This window comes from Chiloscyllium plagiosum, chromosome 33, assembly GCF_004010195.1.
Source record: "Chiloscyllium plagiosum isolate BGI_BamShark_2017 chromosome 33, ASM401019v2, whole genome shotgun sequence".
NCBI lineage: Eukaryota > Metazoa > Chordata > Chondrichthyes > Orectolobiformes > Hemiscylliidae > Chiloscyllium > Chiloscyllium plagiosum.
In genome coordinates this window covers 8,509,452-8,531,750 of record NC_057742.1, presented here as the reverse complement: position 1 = coordinate 8,531,750, position 22,299 = coordinate 8,509,452, and the positions used below count along the sequence as shown (strand labels likewise).

Here is a 22,299-nt window from a genome sequence, read left to right as displayed (position 1 = left end):
AATGTTGATCTCTACCTAAGTTGCCACTGTAATTCCGACTGTTTTATTTAGGAAGTGTCAGTTGGAGAACATATATTCAGCATTTGTTTCCCACAAATATTTGAAATTTTAAATCTGAACTGAAACTGCCTCTTCAATTGCTAAGGTACAGGAAATATTTTGTTTTCTTGCTGTTCTAGATTTTGGAAATACTTTTCCTGACAGCTTTCACTTTAGCCAAGTATTAATTTGTTAAAGGAAAATAATTTTTGAATACCCTGAATGGGTTCCCCCGAGGGTTTGATTTTAGGACCATTGATTGTTGTTTATAATTGACTGAATTGTTTAGGCTGTACAATTTAAAGTTTATGGATTATATAAAATTTGATAATGTCATAAATAGTGAACAGAGTAACAGATTTCATGACGACTAAGAATGTTGAAATAGGCAGACACAATTTAGTGTTGTTAAATGTGTGACTGTCTTCATACTGATAACCACCTTGGCAAGGAAGGAATGAGAGAAGAAATGCAAAGATACTTCCAGCAGCTAACATCATCTCTAGAGTTTCTCCATTCACAAGTGAAGCACACCTTCAGACCACCGCCCACCTCTCCACAACCTGATCCAATGCATTCAATCAGCTCCCCAGTCATGAGCATGAAAAGTGAAGAAGCCAACAACAGTGAAAAGGAGGTCTGTGTGCTTTTTGTCAGTGGCCTTCCTATGGACATTTAAACCATGTTCTCATTAGACCATTTAAAGGATATGTAGGTTCACTGATCAAGCTAACATCACAACAGCCAGTTGGCTTTGTTACATTTAACAGCACAGTGGGAGCAGAAGCAACAAACAACGCTATGTTCACCTAGCCTGCTGCTGCAGGAATCCTCCATCTGAAGCATCTCTGCAAGGACTGAAGTCTCATCAGCTTTAAGTATTTAACTGCACTTACCCAAGATTTCAGCTTTCTCTGTGGAGTGATGTAGAAGGATAGACTGGATTTTGTTTTCAGGTTGGACTTTACTGAAGACTATCTTGGATAACTGGCTCATTTTCGCTCAACTTGGAGGGGATGGAGTGGTCACTAAGGACTTTGAATTTAAGAATTTTACTGGTGAACTTCTTCCCAAGTGGGAGGATCCTAGAAATACTATTTACTACACAGACTCGTAATTTTTTGTTATAAAGATTGTATGCTGTGCGTCAATAACTTATATATGGTTGTAAGAGTCGTATGAAAGCTAGTAGTACCATCTAGGTTGTTATCATGAAATGATAAAAGGAGGAAATGAGAGGGTGTATAAAGTATGAGCTGGGAGGGTCAAAGTTAAGTTTTGGGTTGTGTAACAAAGGCTCAGTTAGCATAACTCTGACTAGATAAGAACTTGCAATAAATAATGAGGTGCTGGAGGCAAGGGTAGTGCGTTAATGAGGTCAAAAGCATTCATTATGTAAAGCCAGTTAACAAGTTGAAGAACATCTATTGTATAATGCCAGATGGCTTAATCTTTACTGTTGATGCTCGCTGATTGTAATGGTCACCCAATCAATATAGATATTGCCTTGCGTGGAAGCTGCTTCCTGTAAGTGACAATATAATTCCTTAAGAATCTGCTGTTCATGAAAAGACACAGAACCTGTATCTCTGTGCACATGGGCGATCATTCTCTCTCCCTACAAAGCCCAAAATAAAGATGAAGGAGGTAAAGCCATACTGTGTCTGTAAGTGTTTGCTTTGACTGATACGGGGATAGGGAAACAGAATGACAGATAAAATAGAAATAGATAGGATGTTTCCATTTGGTAGGTGAGACTAGGACAAGAGGGCATGGCCTCCGGATTAGAGGAAGCAGGTTTAGAACTGAACTGAGAAGGAATTTCTTCACCTAGAGGGTTGTTAATCTGTGGAATTGCTTGCCCAGGGAAGTATTTGATGCTGCTTCAGTAATTGCTTTTAAAGGTCGATACTTTTTTGATAAATAAACTAATTAAGGGATATGGTGAAAACGTTGGTAGGTGGAGTTGAGCCCATAAAAAGATTAGCCATGATTATATTGAGTGGCAGAGTAGGCTCGAAAGGCTGACCAGCCTCCTCCTGCTCCTAGTTCTTATGTTCTCCTGTCAGTGGTCTAAGTTATGAAACAAGACTGGAGAAACATGGGGATTTTTAGTTTTGAAGAGGAGTGACGGAGAAGAATGTAGAGCAATAGTGTTCTTGAAGTACCTTTCCAAACCATCTATTTCAAATAAAGCCAAGATGAAAGGTAAGCATATAGATATGAAAATAAGTAAAGATTTCCTAGATCTATTCAAGGCAGTTTTGTTATTACTCTTGTGGAGTAATAAGCTAAGATGGGCTGTTATTATCCCCATCTACACATTGGGGTTTGGAGAATAAAATGTCTTTTTATGCAAGTTTCTTGAAGGATGAGACCATTTGTAAAAACTTTCTATTTCTGAGCAGAAAATTCTTTAATATAGCGAAGTTATTAATTATTTTGAATAACATTTTACCTGCATAGTACCTCTGCCTCAGTTTGAATTGGGTAGATCTATGGTATTAACATCATGCATCTGAATGAGCTTGCTGTGCATAAATTTGTTTTTGGCATTCTTGCACCAGCCTTTCAGTCATGAATTCAATGTCTGTACTTAAAATGGGAACAACCTATGTAAACTTGTCTCAGTAATCATAACTATCTCCCAATAATAACATTGTAAAGTCTTTGTTTGAAATCAAATGATAATGCTATAACAAAATTACACATTTTACTGCAAGGTTTGTAGCTCCGGTTGAGGTTTAGGGTGTAGGTTTGCTCGCTGAGCTGTAGGTTTGATATCCAGACGTTTCATTACCTGGCTAGGTAACATCATCAGTGGCGATCTCCAAGTGAAGCGAAGCTGTTGTCTCCTGCTTTCTATTTATATGTTTGCCCTGGCTGGGGTTCCTGGTTTGTGGTGATGTCATTTCCTGTTTGTTTTCTGAGGGGTTGATAGATGGTATCTAGATCTATGTGTTTGTTTATGGCGTTGTGGTTGAAGTGCCAGGCCTCTAGGAATTCTCTGGCATGTCTTTGCTATGCCTGTCCCAGTTGAAATGGTGGCTTTTTTCCTCCGTGTGTAGGGCTATGAGGGAGAGAGGGTCATGTCTTTTTGTGGCTAGCTGGTGTTCGTGTATCTTGGTGGCTAACTTTCTCCCTGTTTGTCCTATGTAGTCTTTCTGGCAGTCTTTGCATTGAATTTTATAGGCGACGTTGGTTTTGTCCATGGGTTATACGCAGGTTTGTAGTTCTCCGTTGTCCTTTCGACTGTGACGTCCAGGAAGGCGAGTTTGTTGTCGGTTTCTTCCTCCTTGGTGAACTTTATGCCTGTGAGGGTGTTGATGATGTTAACTGTCTCTTCTATCTTGTTTCATTTTGTATTTTTACTATTTCATTTTACTATTTCACTATTAAAAAAATTTCAGAAATAGGCCATGGAAGGTCTTTTAAAATGGGGCTGGAGTGATAACCACGTGACCAGTAATTGCCCACTTCATCCAAAGGCTACTTGGTCTTCATCTCCTCTGAGCTCAGTGAGAGTAACCTGTGTTTCATGGTCCAAGGCTACTATCAGCAGTTAGCTCTTGGGGTCTCTCTGGTGTTGGGATTCAGTAGATTTGGTTTTTGGGATTGCATGAAGTAAAAACTATTGAAAATGATTCAGAAGCTTAACATTTTGCTTGTTCCATTGTTTCTCATTTTAAATGTATGCTTAATGATTCTAGCTAGATTTTCCACTTCCTTTGTGTTCCCCTAGCTTGTTCTACAATTTTGTACCAAGAGATTCTGCAACTGCATTCAGTATTGCATTTCTTTTTTTTTTGTTTAATTTCTACCCTCTTTTTTTTTCAAAAAATTAAAAGTTGGAATTTTTGTAACGTGGAAAACTGGCACATGTGTGGACAATGTGCCTCTTAATTATGATCTTTTGAAGAGTAAAGTTGTAAAAATATTTATTTCTTGCTGAATAGGCATTTAACCTTCTATAACATTTCCTATTCTCAAAATTTATATACACTGGATATGAGCTACTTATTCTGTAATTCAGAACAGACTCCATAGACCATAGATCATTGGAATTAATTCAGAAAGAACTATCTTAGCCTGATCTTTAACTACATAATGATCATCAAAGGGATCTTTTAAATCAAAATTGAGAGGAGATATTAAATTTTAAAGAAAGATCTATGGTATGTTTTCATCTGAACACCAGTGAGAGTGAATCTAAAATCATTGTGACAAATACTTTGGCATTTCTTGCACAGGTTAATGACCAGAGAACAAGATACCAAATAGGGAACCCTCTTTTTATTATTAACAGAATAAATAGTCTGAGAAATTCTTATTACTCTGAAAGTTTCACATCATTATGTTCCTAGTAAGGCTATTTGTTGAGTCGCTACTGTATTGTGAAATGGGCTGTGATTGATAAAATGGAATTGCTGGACGTTTATTGCTGCAAAGCGATGAGATCATGAAGTTTCTTAGTTTGGCCTGTATGAGATGTCTTGTGGTGTAAAAGATTAATGTTATAGCCTGTACAGCCCACATCCCTGAGCATTTCAGATCGTTTCTTTTCCATCACCTTCCTCTTCGAGATTTTCTATTGGGTTCAAAGTGCTGTTGCTGTCTAATTCTCAGCCGGACTTCAAAGATTCTATCTTTTGGGAATTTTGCAACTGGATGGATGAATGTAAAATTTTTAATATCGTGGATCCTCTCATCTTTGAGCTAAGTGGGTGCAGATCTTCTATTGCATTGTTCATTGGGACACCAATTATCTCTTCAGTAACTACTTTGCACAACTCTCCCTATGCCATTTCTAATGCTTCAATGTCCTCTTGTCTTTTTGTTTATTTTCCACTCCTTTTTCTTTTGCTCTCTCTATATGTAACTTGTAAACATTTCTGTGATTTCTATGATTCTGTTTGTAGCCAATGCATTGTCTTAATCCTTGTCTCTAAAAGGTCTTTTGTCCTTAATCCTTTGTCTTGTGATGTTCACCTTTTTGACAGCTCTCTGCGAATTTATTAAGTTTTGATTTTTGCCTTTGAGAAACTACTGAACATTGTAACAAAATGGCAGTACATGTAAGGCAGGATCTGGGTCATGACATTAGATGGAACCAGGGTGTCTAAGAGCTGTGGCACACAAGTAAGAGGAAGGTTGTGCTTTGGGATTGAACCTGAGTAGTCTAAGTGACTTGGTAGAAATTCTGGTAATTTTTTCTTAGATTATTTAGTGTGGAAATGGGTCCTTCGGCCCAAGAAGTCCACACTGACCCTCCGAAGAGCGACCCTCCGAAGAGCAACCCACCCAGACCCATTCCCCTACATTTACCCCTTCACCTGATACTATGGGCAACTTAGCATGGCCAATTCACCTAACCTGCACATCTTTGGACTCTGGGAGGAAACCGGAGCACGCCCACGCAGACACTGAGAATGTGCAAACTCCACACAGACAGTTGCCCGAGACGGGAATTGAACCCGGGTCTCTGGCGCTGTGAGGTAGCAGTGCTAACCACTGTACCACCGTGCCGCCCCATATTGTAGGTTCTTTAGATGCGAGGGCAGTTTAGTGTTTCACACTTTGCAGCTAATGAATCTTATAATAGTCCAAGGAAATTCGAAAATGTGGCTAGAGTCTGGGAGTTGACTATAACCTACTTTGATTCGACCTTTTTACCTTCCTAATTTTGTTCATCTGGTCAGTGATATTGAAGTGAGCATACAGAAACAATCTATGTCTGTGCGTACATGAACCCCAGTGATTCCAATAGTCTCGGGGGGCGGGGGGGAATTAGGTTTGAAGGAGGGCTGTTTTGTGTGTTGTTTTTGAATGGTGGATCAGGACTGTGTGGTACATCTGGAAGTGAAAAGTTAACCAGTAGATGGATGTTAAATATGGCTGAGGAAGGAGGAAAGAGATGGAAAGGTGGATAAAGGTGGCAGAGCGAAAAGAGAAGCCAGTGTGTGTATGTGATACTAATTGATTAGGGAAGAAATTCTAGGAGCCTTTTCACGTTAGTGAGTTTTTTCCTTAAAAATGTGCTGTCCAACTTGCCTGTATGTTTGATTGTAGAACTGCAAAGTGTGAGACAGTTTGACAGCCAAAAAGAGTTTGAAAGACCTTTGTGCTGGATTCTGAACAATGGCTTTTCCTAATCTGTTTACATTTGATCAAATCCACACCAATCATGTTACACATTTTGAGCAATAACGTACTTACCTCACCTTGCATGACATTACATCTAATTGTGGATGTAACAATACTGAAGTATTGTTTATTTGGATTAGAATTTAGAACATGTGTTATGGCAATCTGATGTTTGTACTTGGTTTCTTTTTTTTTCTAATCTGGAAAATCTACTCGAGCTTGGCCTTTCCATGGTTTGTCTGATTGTGACATCCAAGGACATGTTTGGTTGTGTTGAAAGTTCCCAGTACCTGTAGTTATAAATAGAACAGGGGTGCATCATTTGACAAATAAATTCATTGCTTGGCAAAGGTATTTTAAATAATTTTGCCAATTTGTGAAAATATTTCTTTGGTGGCATGACAGTAGTTTTGTTGGACTAGTAACCCAGAGGATGGGTAATGCTGCACAGGCATGGGTTCAAACATCACCATGGCAGTCGGCAGGATTTGCAGTTGGTTGATCTGAATTGTTATTTAAAAAATCCACTAATGGTGAACATGTTAACAGACATTGATTGTTGTAAAAATCCATCTAGTTACAGATGCTCGTTTTAAGGAAATAAATCTGTCGACCTTGCCTGGTCTGGCCTGTATGGGAACCTAGATCTGCATCGACGTGGCTGACCCTTAACTGCCCTCTGTCCTGGCCTAGCTAACCACCCCATTCAAGATCAATTTAAAGTTGGACTTGGTATGCTGTCATTGTCAGCATACCCACATCCCATGAAGGCATAAAGAGAAAAGAATCTACAAAAATGCAAAAGATCAAACTCAACCAAATGTACTATCTATATATTCTTGTTCATTAGCAAAGTGGTGGTTGGAATTGAGGGTTATCAGGTAGCAGTTGGTCACCACTAACCTTCCCTGTTTGAGGGATATCAGGCGCGCTTTGGTCCAGATCTCAACATAACTTTGATCCAAATGTGGGCAGCCATTGACCTCTTTTGGTTAGAGGAGAGTGTGTGCTTTGACCATCAAGGCAGCTTTCCACCATTTGTGGAACTAAGAAATCCTAACTGACACTAATGTGGGTCAGAAAACCAGCTGTCCCATAGCTCGATTCAAAGCTGCTGTATGGAAGATATGATTTGGAGATGCCGGTGTTGGACTGGGGTGTATAAGGTTAAAACTCACACAACACCAGGTTATAGTCCAACAGGTTTAATTGGAAGCACACTAACTTTCGGAACGATGCTCCTTCATCAGGTGATCAATCACCTGATGAAGGAGCGTCGCTCCGAAAGCTAGTGTGCTTCCAATTAAACCTGTTGGACTATAACCTGGTGTGTGATTTTTAACTTTGTATGGAAGATAGTTATGGTTGTTCAAGATTAAACCTCTTGATCCTAGTCTACTGTTGCAAGACCCATCTGTCTTTAGCTGTTTCTTTCATGATCTTCCTCCACTGCAATGTCTGAAGTGGGAATATTTGAGTGGTTGGATAGTATTCAGTTAAACTCTCAATTCCTCGGATAATTTGGCAGTCGGTACCCATATATAATATTAACATGAAATCATTCAAGCATGAAGTGACGAAAAGCATTAGTTTCACAAAAGTATCAGACAGTGACCATCTTTACAAAGAGTGCATAACCACCTCCTCAAAAGACACTGGTACAGTAGTCTTGCTGTATTGCCTTGTTCTTGATTGGTTTTGCTTGTTCCACTTTAGAAGTGGAATATAAGTGCCATGATGAAAGCTGTACAAACTGAATTGAACCAGATTTGAAAGAGATTGGCCAAGAATGCAAACACAATTTAATTATAGCAGGGCATAGATACTGTTTGAAAGAATACTTTCATCCTTCTACCAATACTCCACTGCTGTGCCTTTCAGCAATTGCTGTCGAAACTTCCTGCTATTGTGTTCCCATAGGGCGTGGTCTCTGTGGAAACTTGAGACATTGCGAATGAGATAAGAAGTGGGTTATTCTATTTTAAAGTTCAACATTTAGCCACATAAGAACGATATATAATTTTATGAATCAAATGTGAGTTGACATATTTGTTACTAAAATCTGGTAATCAATCCCAGCTTTAATGAAGTACCAGTTGGTAGAAAATTTGTATAGAATAAACGTAGGCTTTAATAAAACTCAGCATGTAGCAAGTAATTTAATGCCTGATGAGCAGTTAATGTTATGCTGTAAATGATGAATACAATCCCCAGTCCCTAAAACTGAAAAATAGTGGAAGTAATTTTGACCTGATTGTTTCACCGTCCATCTATAATATTCTCTTTAAAAATGTATAATAGAATAAAGGGTGCTTCAGCCAAGAGCTAGCATCAAGAAACACTGGCTCCAACTGTTGCTAGTGCTTGTCACATACCTTCTTGCCCCTTGTAACACAGGATTTTGTGTTGTATAACTACTCATGAGCACAATTTGGAGAGAGCACAACATGGAATTTTCTGTATTTAGACATTTACGTCTCAGACTTTCTGGGATGATACCCATGGTATCCGGAACTTTGAGCTAGCTTGCCAACTGAAAGAGATGCTGTTTTATATTGTTCAGAGCATAAAGCCATCCGGAGAGTGGTAAGAAAAATGGAACTCATATATAAATATATCGAACAGATCTGTTTCAAGATTGCACAGGGTTCAGTACTTCCAAGGTATCCTGACTGAACAGATTGGCTGGACTGAGACCTCAGTGATAAACAGAAAGGATAGTGTCCTTGATTGTGATAATGTCCTAGGTCATTCAAGTTTTATTGGCGCACTTCTTTTTAGAAAATTGGTACATCGCTAATGGAGAAAGTGAGGACTGCAGATGCTGGAGAGTCAGTCAAAAAGAGTGGTGGTGGAAAAACGCAGCATCCAAGGAGCAGGAAAGGCGACATTTCAGTCATAACCCCTTCATCAGGAATGGCTTATGTTTGAGACATCAACTCTCCTGCTCCTCAAATACTGGTGCTTTTCCAGCACCGCACGTTTCAGCACCCCTAATGGACCATACGTCATAGCAGAACCCTTATTAACAGGGCTATTAACTTGGGGACAAAACCAATTGCATTCATTTGCAAAATGAAAATATTTTTTGACCTCCAGTTAATCGCATCCTTCCATCTGTTATTTTCTTCATTTGTCAATTTATTTACATTTTCTCAATTTCTCTGCATTCTTCTGTGTTTACAGTACTGGAACGTCCTGGCACTGGATGGTAGTAACTGGCAAAGAATCGATCTGTTTGACTTCCAAAGAGATATAGAGGTACTGTGCTCAAGACCTTTACGATGAATTGCTGATGGAAATGCTAAAAACTGCAAGAGAAAAATAAATAACTTGCAGTGTATTTTATATTTTGTCAGTACGATTTCATGGGGGAGTAATGAGATGTGCTTTGGTCGTAATTGTTTGGATGCAATAAAAGGAGCTTGCACTCATTGTTTTGGAACTCTGAAGCATTATAAAGTCTATGAATTATGTTTGTGCTGTAATCACAACCGGCACAGTCATAAAATGTAGCCTTTTATGCACCATGATGTTCCACAAATGATTAGGTGAAGACAATCGTGGTGTTTTATTTTGGTATACCACAAGACCCAGTTTCACATGCATGGAGGAGAAGAGTTTCCTTAATGTGTCAACTCGGCTCAATTGGTAGTGCTCTTGTTTGAGGTGAATTGTGATTTCAAGCCCCATTCTCAAGATTTGAAACACTGTGTGGCTTTGCAATAGTTGCTTTCCTTCAGGTGTGGTGGTACAATACACTGAGTGCTAGTTGGCCTTTCCCAGTGTGTCGTACAAAAGATGCTGTAGCACCATTCAGAAAGGGGCTAATGTTTCTCGCTCTTTTTTTTTCTTCTTGAATTAATAGTGCCAAAAAAGATTGTGAATTCAGCAAATCATTTATGGAACGTTTACTGTGTGAAAAGTGGCAACATTTTTTACTAGATAGCCAACTGTTGATTGCAGAACAAATATAATTTGTTGGTTTTGTAATGCTTCAGAAATTTCTAAAAGATGGGAGCTGGCACAATGAGGGCAAGCTCCTCATTTACCTTTTTTAGATGGGTATTAGCTGACATGGTGAAAGATATGTTAACACTGCAGCTGCCTCTGTCACTCTCATGTGTCCCTATCAAAAGTTCTAATCATGTTAGTTCTGTGTAATTTACAACCAAGGACTTGTATGATTGTGATCTTTGCGTAGTAGTAAATGATTAATATCTAAGGTTAGTGGTAGTTGCAATATTTTTCTGTGCTACTTCATTGGTGTAATTGCTTTTAAACTCAAGAAATTGCTTATATAAATTAATTTAGTGAGGAAAGAGAAAAGGTTTTACCCTCCAGTGATATAATGATAATCATCCTGCTATGGCAGTTCCAAAGGTCTACTGTCATGAACAAGTTGGAGCCTTCCCCAAAAAAAGTTGCTGTTCTGGACTCATACTAAATAATCATTTATAATTTAACATTTATTTTCAGATTTTTGATAATTTCTTTCCACTTCTTCTTCCCCTTGCACCATTTAAATAGACTTAGCAAATAGAATAGAAAAATATATAGTAAGGGAGGGAGTGATTGCACTGATCCATAAATGTGTTCTCCATCGTCCATTTAATTAGGTAGTGGTATATTCCTTTCTGTCATGCATCCAGGAATAACAGAAGCATCAAGCTTTCAATAAAATGTTTCCCACGGTGTGTTTCAACATTTTTATAAAATGAGTAATTCCAACTGCCTTTTGTGGAAAAAGGCTTGATGGCCTTTGCACCTCAAAGGTGTGTGGTGGTGAATTACTGGCAGCTTTCCAAGAATGTGTGGCTGCCTGATTTCTGTTCAACATCACCTACTGCAGTCCCAGAGTTCAGGAGTACTGGGAAAACGAGAGGTGCATTAGAGAATTAAAATAAGAAAATAATGTGGCTGTTAAAATATTGTAGTCACAGTCGGTCAGTGAGCTCCAGATTAGGCAGTGTGGGAAGCTTTAAATGTAATTGGTTGCAGGCACTGCTCAAGTATCAGAAAACCAAGTAGAACAGAGGGTGTCTATGCCCATTTTTTTTTTAAATGGAGAGAGCCTGAACAGAAACTTTCCTCCTTTCCTGTCAGGGAGCCAGTTTGTTTTTGTTCCTGAAATCTTTTTAATGATGTTGGATTCAGAATTAGCTTATTGTCACATGTAAACTTTTCACTGTATTCAGTTGAGTACAAATGACCATGTACAGTACCATCTCAGGTACCTAGATATAGATTCTTCAGTACAAAATCTTAGTGGTGGGGGGAGCTATTAGAAAAATAAAGATATGAGTGGATGACAGAATTTTACCTTGGAAGTCCATCTGTATACAGCACGTGTTTTAATTACGGGTAGCCTTATTAAAAAGAGAAATGCTGTCACTAGCAACTTTACAAATTAAATGGCAGCAACTTAATGTGGGGCTTCCTTATTGGCCAATAAATTGCTCCATGCAAAAAAACATTTTAGGGAGGTGCAGTGGGTGTAATGTCAATAAATGTTGCCTTCCTGTTGTTGAGACCATGCACTTCAGTTGATCAGTTTCACACACCCTCTTCCAGTTACATTTTTTTTGCCCTGCTTCTGGGCTGTGAGAAAATGCTGGTAGTCTGCACTGCCTCTCAGCAATAATGTCATGACGTAAATATCAAACTGAAATGTCTCTCTTGACATTTTCCATCCCCTTCACAAGCCAAGTGTGCACATTATTCTGAGAACCTTCTAGACTCTGGGTGTTCTACCGTATTGTCCAGGATTTGCTTCTGCAGAAAGGACAACATTACATTGGTAATAGGAATTGAAGGATCAGTGTGATACAACACCCAGTACCTGATCTCAGCAAATGCTTAGATGATATAAAATGTAGGAGAAAAGAAAAAGGCCAATCCAGGCTGTACACTTTGCAATAGAAATCTTGACATGGTGAAATGGAAAGCAAGATAAAAAATGGAGGAGGTTGGGGGTGGGGGAGTAAAGTTTCATTTTCATTTTAGCACTTATGTCTGTCCTTGTTGGAGAGTGGGGGCAGATGGGACTGGAACCCAGACCTCCTGGTTTAGAGGTAGGAACATTTATGCACTGCAGAAGTCCTGCTTCTCCAGGGTAGAGTCCAAGGCCCAACCATTCACAACTCCTTTTATCAATGACCTTTCCTACAGACAGTATGTAGCTTTGGACTGATGAACAGCAATTAACATTAGGCTATCTGAGTGCAAGGGACTAACCATGTCCAACAAGAGAGAATCTCGTCTCTTGACATCAATGGGCTTACTGTAGTTGAATGCCCCACTATCAACATTCTGGAAGTTAACATTAATCAGAAACTGACAGGCCTAGCCCTACAAAAACTGTCAAAAGGTGTGGTGTTGGAAAAGCATAGCAGGTCAGGCAGCATCCAAGGAGTAGGAGAGTTGATGTTTCAGGCATAAGCCATTCATCAGGAATACTGTGGCTACAAAAGTGGGTCAGAGAAGAGAAACCTTGCAGCAAGCTTTGTATTAACTGGCACCTACGGGATCAGGAGTGTCCCTATTGGTGAAGGAGTCCACATAATCAAAACACATTTACTAAGTAGTAGAAACGTAATGCAGAGGGCAGACACATCACTGTTGCTCACACCTGACTCCGCAAAGCTTGTCCACAATCTATAAGGTGTAAGTCAAGTGTGGTTTTTAAATACATCCTACTCATCTGGATAAATTCAGCTCCAAAAACAGTCCAGTTTGCTGTACAGCACAAAGCATGATTAGCATCACATTCTTGTCTGGAATGAGCTGCCAGAGGAAGTGGTGGAGGCTGGTACAATTGCAACATTTAAGAGGCATTTGGATGGGTATATGAATAGGAAGGGTTTTCAGGGATATGGGCCGGGTGCTGGCAGGTGGGACTAGATTGGGTTGGGATATCTGGTCGGCATGGACGGGTTGGACCAAAGGGTCTGTTCCCATGCTGTACATCTCTATGACTCTACCTCTGCACAGTGTCAACGGTATGTATCATCTACAAAATGTACGACAAGAATTCACTGAAGCTCCTTTGATAGAACAGTTCCAAACTCCTGACTGTTATCTTTTAGAAAGACTTGGCAGCAGCACCACTACCTCAAAGTTCCCCATAAAGCCATTCAGCAGACTGATTTGGGGCAGGGAAGAAAAATGCCATTACTTCTGTACACTTAGTCAAAATCCTGGAACTCAGATTCACAAAGTGGTTAAGAACAATCTACATCAAGGGTGAGGAGAAAGTGAGGTCTGCAGATGCTGGAGATCAGAGCTGAAAATGTTTTGCTGGGAAAGCGCAGCAGGTCAGGCAGCATCCAGGGAACAGGAGAATCGACGTTTCGGGCATAAGCCCTTCCTGAAGAAGGGCTTATACCCGAAACGTCGATTCTCCTGTTCCCTGGATGCTGCCTGACCTGCTGCGCTTTTCCAGCAACACATTTGCAGCTCTACATCAAGGGTGACCTTTATAGAAGTTTATAAAATCATGGAGGCATGGAAATGGTGAATAGCCAAACTCTCTTCGCTGGGGTGGGGGGAGTCCAAAACTAGGGGGGGGGGCATAGATTTAAGGTGAGAGGGGAAAGATTTAAAAGGGACCAAAGCGGCAACATTTTCTCACAGAGGGTAGTGTGTGTAATGAATGAGCTGCCAGAGGAAGTGGTAGAATCTGGTACAATTACAAAATATAAAGGGCATCTGGATGGGTATATGAGTAGAAAGGGTTTAGAAGGATATGGGCCAAATGCTGGCAAATGGGACTGGATTAATTTAAAGTATCTGGTCGACATGGACACGTTGGACTGAAGAGTGTTTCCATGCTGTACAATTCTATGACTGTGTATAAATGGACTGCAGTATTTCAAGCAGGCAGCTCACCAAGTTAAATTGTGATGGGCAACAAATACTGACCGAGCTACTGAAGTCCACATCCCACAAATGAAGGAATAAAGTTAGCAATTGAGTGCATTATAATCATTCCTTGCACTCTTTTTTTAAAAGAAGGGCATGGTGTAACTATGCCGTTGGCTTTTCTATATTATGTAATTGCACAAAGGGCAGCTGTACCTAATGGTTATTTCCAAAGTTCTTCGTGTTATGCAGTGTGTTTCATGGGCATTTCCTGTGATGACTGCTAAAGATGAGCCTCTGTCCCAGATTTCTAAAATGTGTGAAATGATATGCTCTGGGAAAGCCACCAGTGGTTCAGATTAAGTGGTGATGCAAAAATGAAGTATTTAAATTTGGAAAAGTACATCTATCTGTAATAATGCAATGCCCCTGATTTTGTTTTCGTATCTGTAATTAAATTTACCTGCTCAGCAGCATCTGCAGAGAGCACTTGCAGGCGCCATTCCAGCCAGTTGAATCTGTCAGTCAGTGGTTTACCATTCAACTACTGCTCAAGTCAGTCTGAGCAGTGACTGGAGCCACAACAGAGCGAAGAAGAGTGAACCTTTGGAGTGAAAAGTAGCAGCTTGGAGCTGAATGTAGGTACAGAGCTCCTGAGGTGATGTCACTATTCAAAAGGGACATGAGTTTGGCTGCTCAGGAACCAGGTTTGCAGACTGAGTTATGACCGGAGAGAATAGTGATGGAAGAGTTTTTTTTCTGACTGGAGATCTGTGATTAGTGCTGGGAACTTTGTTGTTTGGAAGTGAATGTAGTAAGTTTGCAGACGATGCTGTGGGTGATGAGGAAGATTGCCAGAAGATACATTAGGATAAAAGAGAATAAGCTGGAGCCTTGAGTGAAAAAATGGCATTTAATCTGGACAAATGTGAAGTAATGCATTTTGGAAGATCTAATGCAGGAGGAAGTATTTTGTAAATGGCAGAACCCTTTCAGAGCATTATCACACAGAGGGGTCTATGCATACAGGCCCACCGATCCCTGAAAATGGCAATGCAAATTGAATTGGTGGCAAGAACGGATTTGGCATGCTTGCCTTCATCAGTTGGGGCATGAAGTATAAAAATTGCCAAGTTACGTTGCAGTTGTATAAACTTTAGTTCAGCTGCTTTTAGAATACTGTGTACAATTCTGGTTGCCACACTACCAGAAGGATGTGGAGGCTTTGGAGAGAGTACAGAAATAGCTTACTAGGATGTTGCCTAGTTTGGAGGATAGAAGCTGAGGACAGATTGGGCAAATTTGGTTTATTTTCACTCAACTGTCAGAGGATTAGGGGTGACCAGATAGAAGTTTACAAAATTGTGAGGCATGTATAGCTGAAGTCTTTTTCAGGAGAGATGTCAATTATTAGGGGACTTAGTTGAACGTAAAACAAGGTAAGTTTTTAAAGGAGATGTGAGAAGCAGTTTTTTTTTAAAGAGCGTGGTAAGAGCTGGGGAGGTGATGGAGGTGGGTGGAATTGTAACGTTTTAAGAGGCATTTTGATAAATTCATGAATAGGCAGGGAATAGAGGGATAAGGGTTGTGTAGTGGAAAGGTTTTTTAATTAAAAAGATGATGTGCTAGCGCAGTCTGGATGGGCCAAAGGACCTGTTTCTGTTCTAGTTAACTCTGTGGCAGATTTAATTGACGGCTGTCTTTGTTAACTCAGTCACAGAGATCATTTTAATTTGATTTGAAGATGAAAAGTGGAAAATTTTCTGGAAAATATGCAAACCCATTAGGATGGAAGTTGATGTTGCTTTACCTTCAGTATTGGATGGAAAGTGAGTTGTTCTATGGGACTGAACAGGTTTGAGTAGTGGTGATAAAGGAAGAAGAAATAGTCAAACTGCCCCACCCAACCCTGAAGGGACTGGTTTTTCTGCTTATCTTTCTCGTTTTCGGATGCTGACAGACCTGTTGTGCGATTCCAACATTTTCTGTTTTTAATACGGAGTTCAAAGTCCAGACTGCCAGACATTTACAGTTGGTCTGCATTTCTGACTGTTGAGGCAATTCCAGTGCCTAAATTGGCAGCAGTGTGCATATCTGTCATTCCATTGGCTGTCTAATCTTTTTAATCTCTGAGCATCCTTTGTTGAGCAAATCTTTTTATTGTATGCAATACTTTTTCAATAATTGTGCTGACTCGGAACATCCTGTTTGTAGAGTCTATTTAATTGAAATGATGTATTTTAGGACATTTTCCTACTTGATCACGGATTTTTTGGGAATTAGTATGTTGGGAGATTAAATTCCGAAATTGGCTTGACTTTTCCTTATGTGAGCCTTGCAAAGGATTGCAACAGAGACATTGGTGGGTGTGTCAGATCATCAGACAAGTCTGATGGGAGGTTTGTGTTCCTAACTCTAATTTGTGTAGGAACATGGACAATGCTTTTTTACCAACCTCTCATTTAGTAGGCTTTTTAATGTGGTTTGATTCTTTATTCATCTTTAAACGTTGTTTTTCAGTTTTGTGGCTATGGTTTCATGTCTGTAAATCTCTGGTGGAGAGACAAGAATTTTTGAGAATATCAGGAAACCTAGTTCCAAGGACCTTTAAATATTAACCTGTCCTTTTTACCTTTTTGAATGTTGGTTCATCCCCTGTCATTTGTGGTATTTTTTGTTTTCTATTGTTCTGAGCCCTCATTTACATTAGGTCAAATTCCTTTCAATTAAAATATTTGATCAGGTTTCTATTGCATTTTGAAAGCAATATTGGAAATTGCACTTTTAGACTTCTCAGCTCAACTTGTATAAATGTCAAAGTTCCATATTGTAAGGAAACATTCCTGGTTTTGAAATTATTTTTTTTGATAACACAGGGCCGAGTGGTAGAGAATATTTCCAAAAGATGTGGTGGGTTTTTACGGAAGCTTAGTCTGCGAGGATGTCTTGGAGTGGGTGACAACTCTTTAAGGTAAAACTGTGAATTAAATCTATTTATTAGTGATGGGTGAATTAGTAGTACTGGCATGTGACTGTTTCCCCAAATGGTGATGTAGGGGAAGGCTTTGAGTGAGGCTAAGATGCTGGAAAAGAGTAGAATGGGGTTAAGCATCACTCCTAATTGGCATATGTCCCATGTGTTCTAGCTACATGTTTATTGTGAGGAATGTGATGCTGCACTCTTGAGGATTGTAATATGCCTTCAGTGTTAGCTTGATTGTTGTGGGTTGAAGCCTTGCTATTTACTGCAGCTTGAATCCAAGCATAACACTGGGTATTTCTAGAATTCCAAGGCACATCATGGTCCTTGATGTTTCCTAGAAAAGCATCCACAATTTTGAAACATGTTCAGACTAAATGTAGGTAGAAAGACATGTTTGAACTGAGCCCATCAACTGCCAAGAAGTTTAGAAACAGGAATAAGCCTTTCAACTCCTAGAACTTTTCCACTTTTAAACCTTTTTTTTTAATCAGACTATTTAGTGATGTTGTTATTCACCTCTGGAGCAGGTGGAACTTGAACATGAATGTTCCAGTCCAAGGATAGGATCACTGCCACTGTGCCACAAGAGTTTTTAATTGGATATAATGGCTTTTCTTCCCATTTGTTCACATCATTGCTAAGCAACAATCTCTGTCACTATCCTGAAACCTCAAACTGTCTCGATATTCCACAGTAATTTCTGGATACATTTCCCAGAACTCTTCCAGCCTTTTTTATGAAGGCATATTCCCTGATTTAGCTCCTAAATGGCACAGCTCTGACTTTAAGATCTTGACTCTCTACTCTTGATTTCCCCTTTCAGAGGAAACAGTTTCTCCGCATCACCCTATCAAATACTTTTTTTAAAATTTGAAATACTCCAGTCAGATCACTTCTCAATTTTGTTTTACTCAAGAAGTGCAACTCAAAATTGTGTAATCTGTCTGCTTCTGGATTTTTCTGTAGAATGCTCCCCTAGAATTGACTGGCAAACTTTGCTTGGGGTCGATCCTTAATCCTCCTCGTGACACAATCTAATCCTCAAATACCTTGTCAGGTTTCTTGTGCTCTTGGTCATCGTCAAAAGCGCACCTAGTTGTGGACAAACCTCTTCATTGGTGTGGGTGGGGGATATGATTCACTAAAAAATGTCCATGTGTTAGGGGCGGGGGAGATTGTCATGCTGTGTTTTGTATCTGGAAGTAACTGCCATAACAATGATGTGAGAATGGCCGAATTTAAATCCAATACAAATCCGGCATCAGATTATAGCAACAATCGTCAGACCCTTATCAGAAAACTCGATCTGGTTCTCTAATGACTTATTTTTAGCCAAAGGCCCCTGCTATCCTTGCCCAATATGGCCTCATCGTGGCTCCCAACTCAACAGCAATCTGGTTGCTTTTGAACTACTATTGTTGGGCAGTTACGGATGGGCAATAATACTGACCTGGCCAATGACGCCCACACTCAGCAAATGAATAATAAAAAGTTAATGGGACTTGGAGGAGGAAAGTAATTAATATTAACCATCTTGTGCAGTGTGATTCTTTTAGATTGATGGCACATTATCTTTGTGATTGATGTAATTGTTGAACTTAGATATCTGTAGCTGGAATAAGAATGTTCTTCCTTGTTATTTTTGGCTGAGGAAAACACTTTTTTGTTTTCCCCCACAACTGTCATCATTCTCCTTCCATTGCTTTATTTTTAAAAAAAAAGCAAAAATTCAGGCAAAAGATGATATAAATATTCCACAAATAAAAAGCAAGTCCGGGCTCAATAATGTATTTTTTTATCTTTATTGCTGTTATGATTAAATATCAGCAATAGTAACTTTGAACATGGATATATTAATGATAGCTCATGGCTAATCTAGGAAAATAATGATTAACTTTAGGGAAAATAAAAACTAACCAGCCACAACTAATTATGACTGTCAGACTGCAGTCCCCATTCTGCTCTGACCATGTTTAAAAGTAAAACCTTGAATAATCAGCCTGCTGGTGGTGTATAACTTGATCCATTCTTTGATGTGAATGATTTTTGGAACTTGATTATGGTTTGTGGGCTGAGCGTTACCCTGTGAGTTATTTTTAATCTTGCTGTCTGTTTAGCATAACATTTCAATCAATTAGGAATATCGAAGTGAGATCTTTACCTGGTGATGTTTTCCTCATGGGTACAAACTACCTGTTGAGGTAAACAGGGGGAGAATAGAAGTTCAATCATGTGTTGTCATGAAATATTTACTCTCTTTATGAACCAATTAATGTGCTATATATTTGATGTACTTTAAATTTGATGATACTCCTGTGAAGCAATCAAGAAGGTTTTTCCAATTAAGGATGCTTTACAAATTTAAATCGTCTTGTGGTTTTGAGTGAAGAAGAGTATTGATTCAACACCACTTGGTGGAATATTCTATTTCTTCTTATTTTGACTAGTGCTGCAGTGCACCTAAAGTTTTTTTTTCTTGTAATAATTGCTCTCTGTCTTGTCTCTTGTTATTGCTCTAGGACATTTGCTCAGAATTGCAGGAATATTGAACAGTTAAACCTGAATGGATGCACAAAAATCACAGATGCGTAAGTAAGCTACGTGCAGTCATTTGAGAGCTAGCTGTAGCCTTTGCCCCTTATCCAGGTTTGTATTGAAAGGAAAACAAGTATTGGAGTGCAAGAGGCTGCTATGCCTGCTAAGGCAAGGAAAAGGGATGAATTGGGAAGTAATAGCTCTCAGTGGGTGTAATGATGGGCAATGTTCATTCAAGAAAAAAAAAACTTGTGCAATTTTTACTTTGGTTGAATAACCATTTCACACATGAAGAGTTACATGAGGGGAACTGTGCATTTGTGGGACTATATCTTAGTCAGTATTGTGAAGTGGGGGAAAAGGGAAGTTCTGAATGTGTGCTTCTGCTATTGATAGGAGTGCTTCTCTAGTAGCGAATAGTTTACATAGCATTAATCGACTACTTTAGCATATTTTCGTTGACCAGGAATTTTGATGCTGGGAAGTTGGCTTGAATGAATGTAGAACTACAGTGCTGTACAGCTGCAAAAAGTTCCTCTCCATTGTATTTTAGTCCTTGCGGTAGAGGCCGGTATTCTTTTTAACCTTTTTTTTTCCTGTTTGCTTGTCCCTGACCTAGTAGCTTTAAGTGACCCATGTATATGGGTACAAAGCCTCTTTGTTTTTGCGGTAGAGGCCGGTATTCTTTTTAACCTTTTTTTTTTTCCTGTTTGCTTGTCCCTGACCTAGTAGCTTTAAGTGACCCATGTATATGGGTACAAGACCTAGTAGCTTTAAGTGACCCATGTATATGGGTACAAAGCCTCTTTGTTTCTCTAGAATTCTTAGCTTTATGCCACTTAGAAAATATTCACATCTGTTTTTCCTCCTATAAAGTGTGAGACTCCACGTGTACTATACTTAATTTTTCAATGTCCCTTTAACAAGCTTCTGCTCCCATTTACACTCTCTACTGAGTTACCTACTGTTGTCAGTGAACTTGGACATACAATTCTCTATTCCTTCGTTTATATCCTTCATAATTAAAATGAAAAGCTGAAGTGTGAGCAGGGATCTCTGGAGGAACCATAAGAGACACTAGAAGACACCAATCATTATGTACTCTTTATCATCAGCCTGACTCCTACCGCTGAAGCAATTATCGAGCATGACAGCAAGGTTTGTGGTACCCTTATGACATTTGTTAATTTTTAATCTCCCTGTCATGAGAAACCTTTCCAACTGAAACTCCATCCAGACAATGTCCACAGACAGTCACGAGGTGTTGAGGCAGGAACCTTCACACTTTAAAAGGAATCTGGATCTGCCCCTGAAACAGCATAATCCTGCATCGCTACACAAAGGTGCTAGTAAGTGGAGTTAGAATAATAGGGCTGGGTTATTCCGCTCATGCAGTCACTATGGACTTGAGTAGCCACCTCTGTAGCCTGTCCTGTAAATTTTCTACAGTACAACGGTCTACAGTCTGTTTATCTTCTTCCTGACTTCTCTAAATGAAAACCTACTGGATTGGTCAGGCATGACTTCAGAAGTTGAAGAAAACTCTCTAGTCAGCTTTGTTCTGAGCGACCAACTCCCACTGCTTTTCCAAGACTCGGGTCTGTAGCTATCCAATGTCTTTGGCTTCTCTCGCTTTCGCTCTCGCTCTCTCCTTGCGCTTGCACCATGGCGATGTTCTCTCATGATCGCTCTCACGCCCTCTCCCCTCTCAAAAAATGGCGACAACGATAAATCGGTGTGCACACCAGCAATCGCATGATATAGTAAAAGACCTAGATTAATTTTAATTATAGTTGCTGAAATTGATTTTGTTCTCTCTGCCATTTTCGATATCCCGTCTCACCCAGGTTCTCTACTCTAACTGCATTCTTCGATCCATAGTGCAGGAAATTAACATGCTGAATGGTCAGTTTACTTTTCCCATGACTTAACTCTGTTTTAAATGAGTGCAATTAACTTATCTCAGCAAGTCGGGTTTTCATGTAAGTAAATCTTGCTGTTAAGCAAAACCATGATTGTTAGGATTTTGTCTGCCTGCTCTTACCATTACCACAACTGAGACAATGCTGCAAATAGTCAGTGTGTTAGACAGGAACTGTGGAGAGAACAAAGGAGGGTGAATCCTTGCCAAAATAATTGGAGAATAGCTCTCAAATAATGAGATTGTGGTGGAATGGGGATTGGATTCTTGATAACTTATGGGTTGTGCTTCTTTACAGAACCTGTACTAGTCTAAGTAAATTCTGCTCCAAGCTAAGAAGTCTCGACCTAGCTTCATGCACATCTATAACAAACCTTTCTTTGAAAGCTCTGAGGTGAGTTTGTGATTCAGAATTTCAATTAATTACTAATTTGTGTTTAGTTAACTTTTAGTACAGCTTGTAAGTACTTTGTGTTTAATGTTTGATCTGTGAACCTGTTTTTACATCTGTGATATGCAATGAATTTTGGTAAATTGTAATTTAAAAGGTAGACATTTTCAAGATTTGAATGCGTAATACCAATTGACTCTTTCAATAATAATTGGATTGTGTTCGGTTGCAGTGGCTGAAATGCCTTCTAAGAGGGAGCTACTTTCAGAAAGTTCATTCCAGTACAGCATGCTTAAAGCTGGTGGGGCATGTAAAATCCAGCAGGTGCTTACCTGGCCTTCCCACTCTGTCTGAAACTTTTCTGGGGCAGGAATAGAGAGATGCTGTGCAGTCCACTCACCCACCCTTGGGCTTATTGAGGCA

General features: G+C 39.5%; 1 protein-coding gene across 3 annotated transcripts in view; it reads left to right on the top strand.

The window, feature by feature from the left end:
- The window catches only part of LOC122539800 (F-box/LRR-repeat protein 20), a 136,684-nt gene that overhangs the window by 79,649 nt on the left and 34,736 nt on the right, over positions 1–22,299 (top strand). For all 3 annotated transcript variants that reach the window (XM_043674861.1, XM_043674863.1, XM_043674862.1), the window contains exons 4-7: positions 9,370–9,444; positions 16,923–17,017; positions 19,549–19,617; positions 21,784–21,879. In XM_043674861.1, coding sequence (XP_043530796.1) covers positions 9,370–9,444; positions 16,923–17,017; positions 19,549–19,617; positions 21,784–21,879 — 335 coding nt within the window. The remainder of the gene's footprint in view (positions 1–9,369; positions 9,445–16,922; positions 17,018–19,548; positions 19,618–21,783; positions 21,880–22,299) is intronic.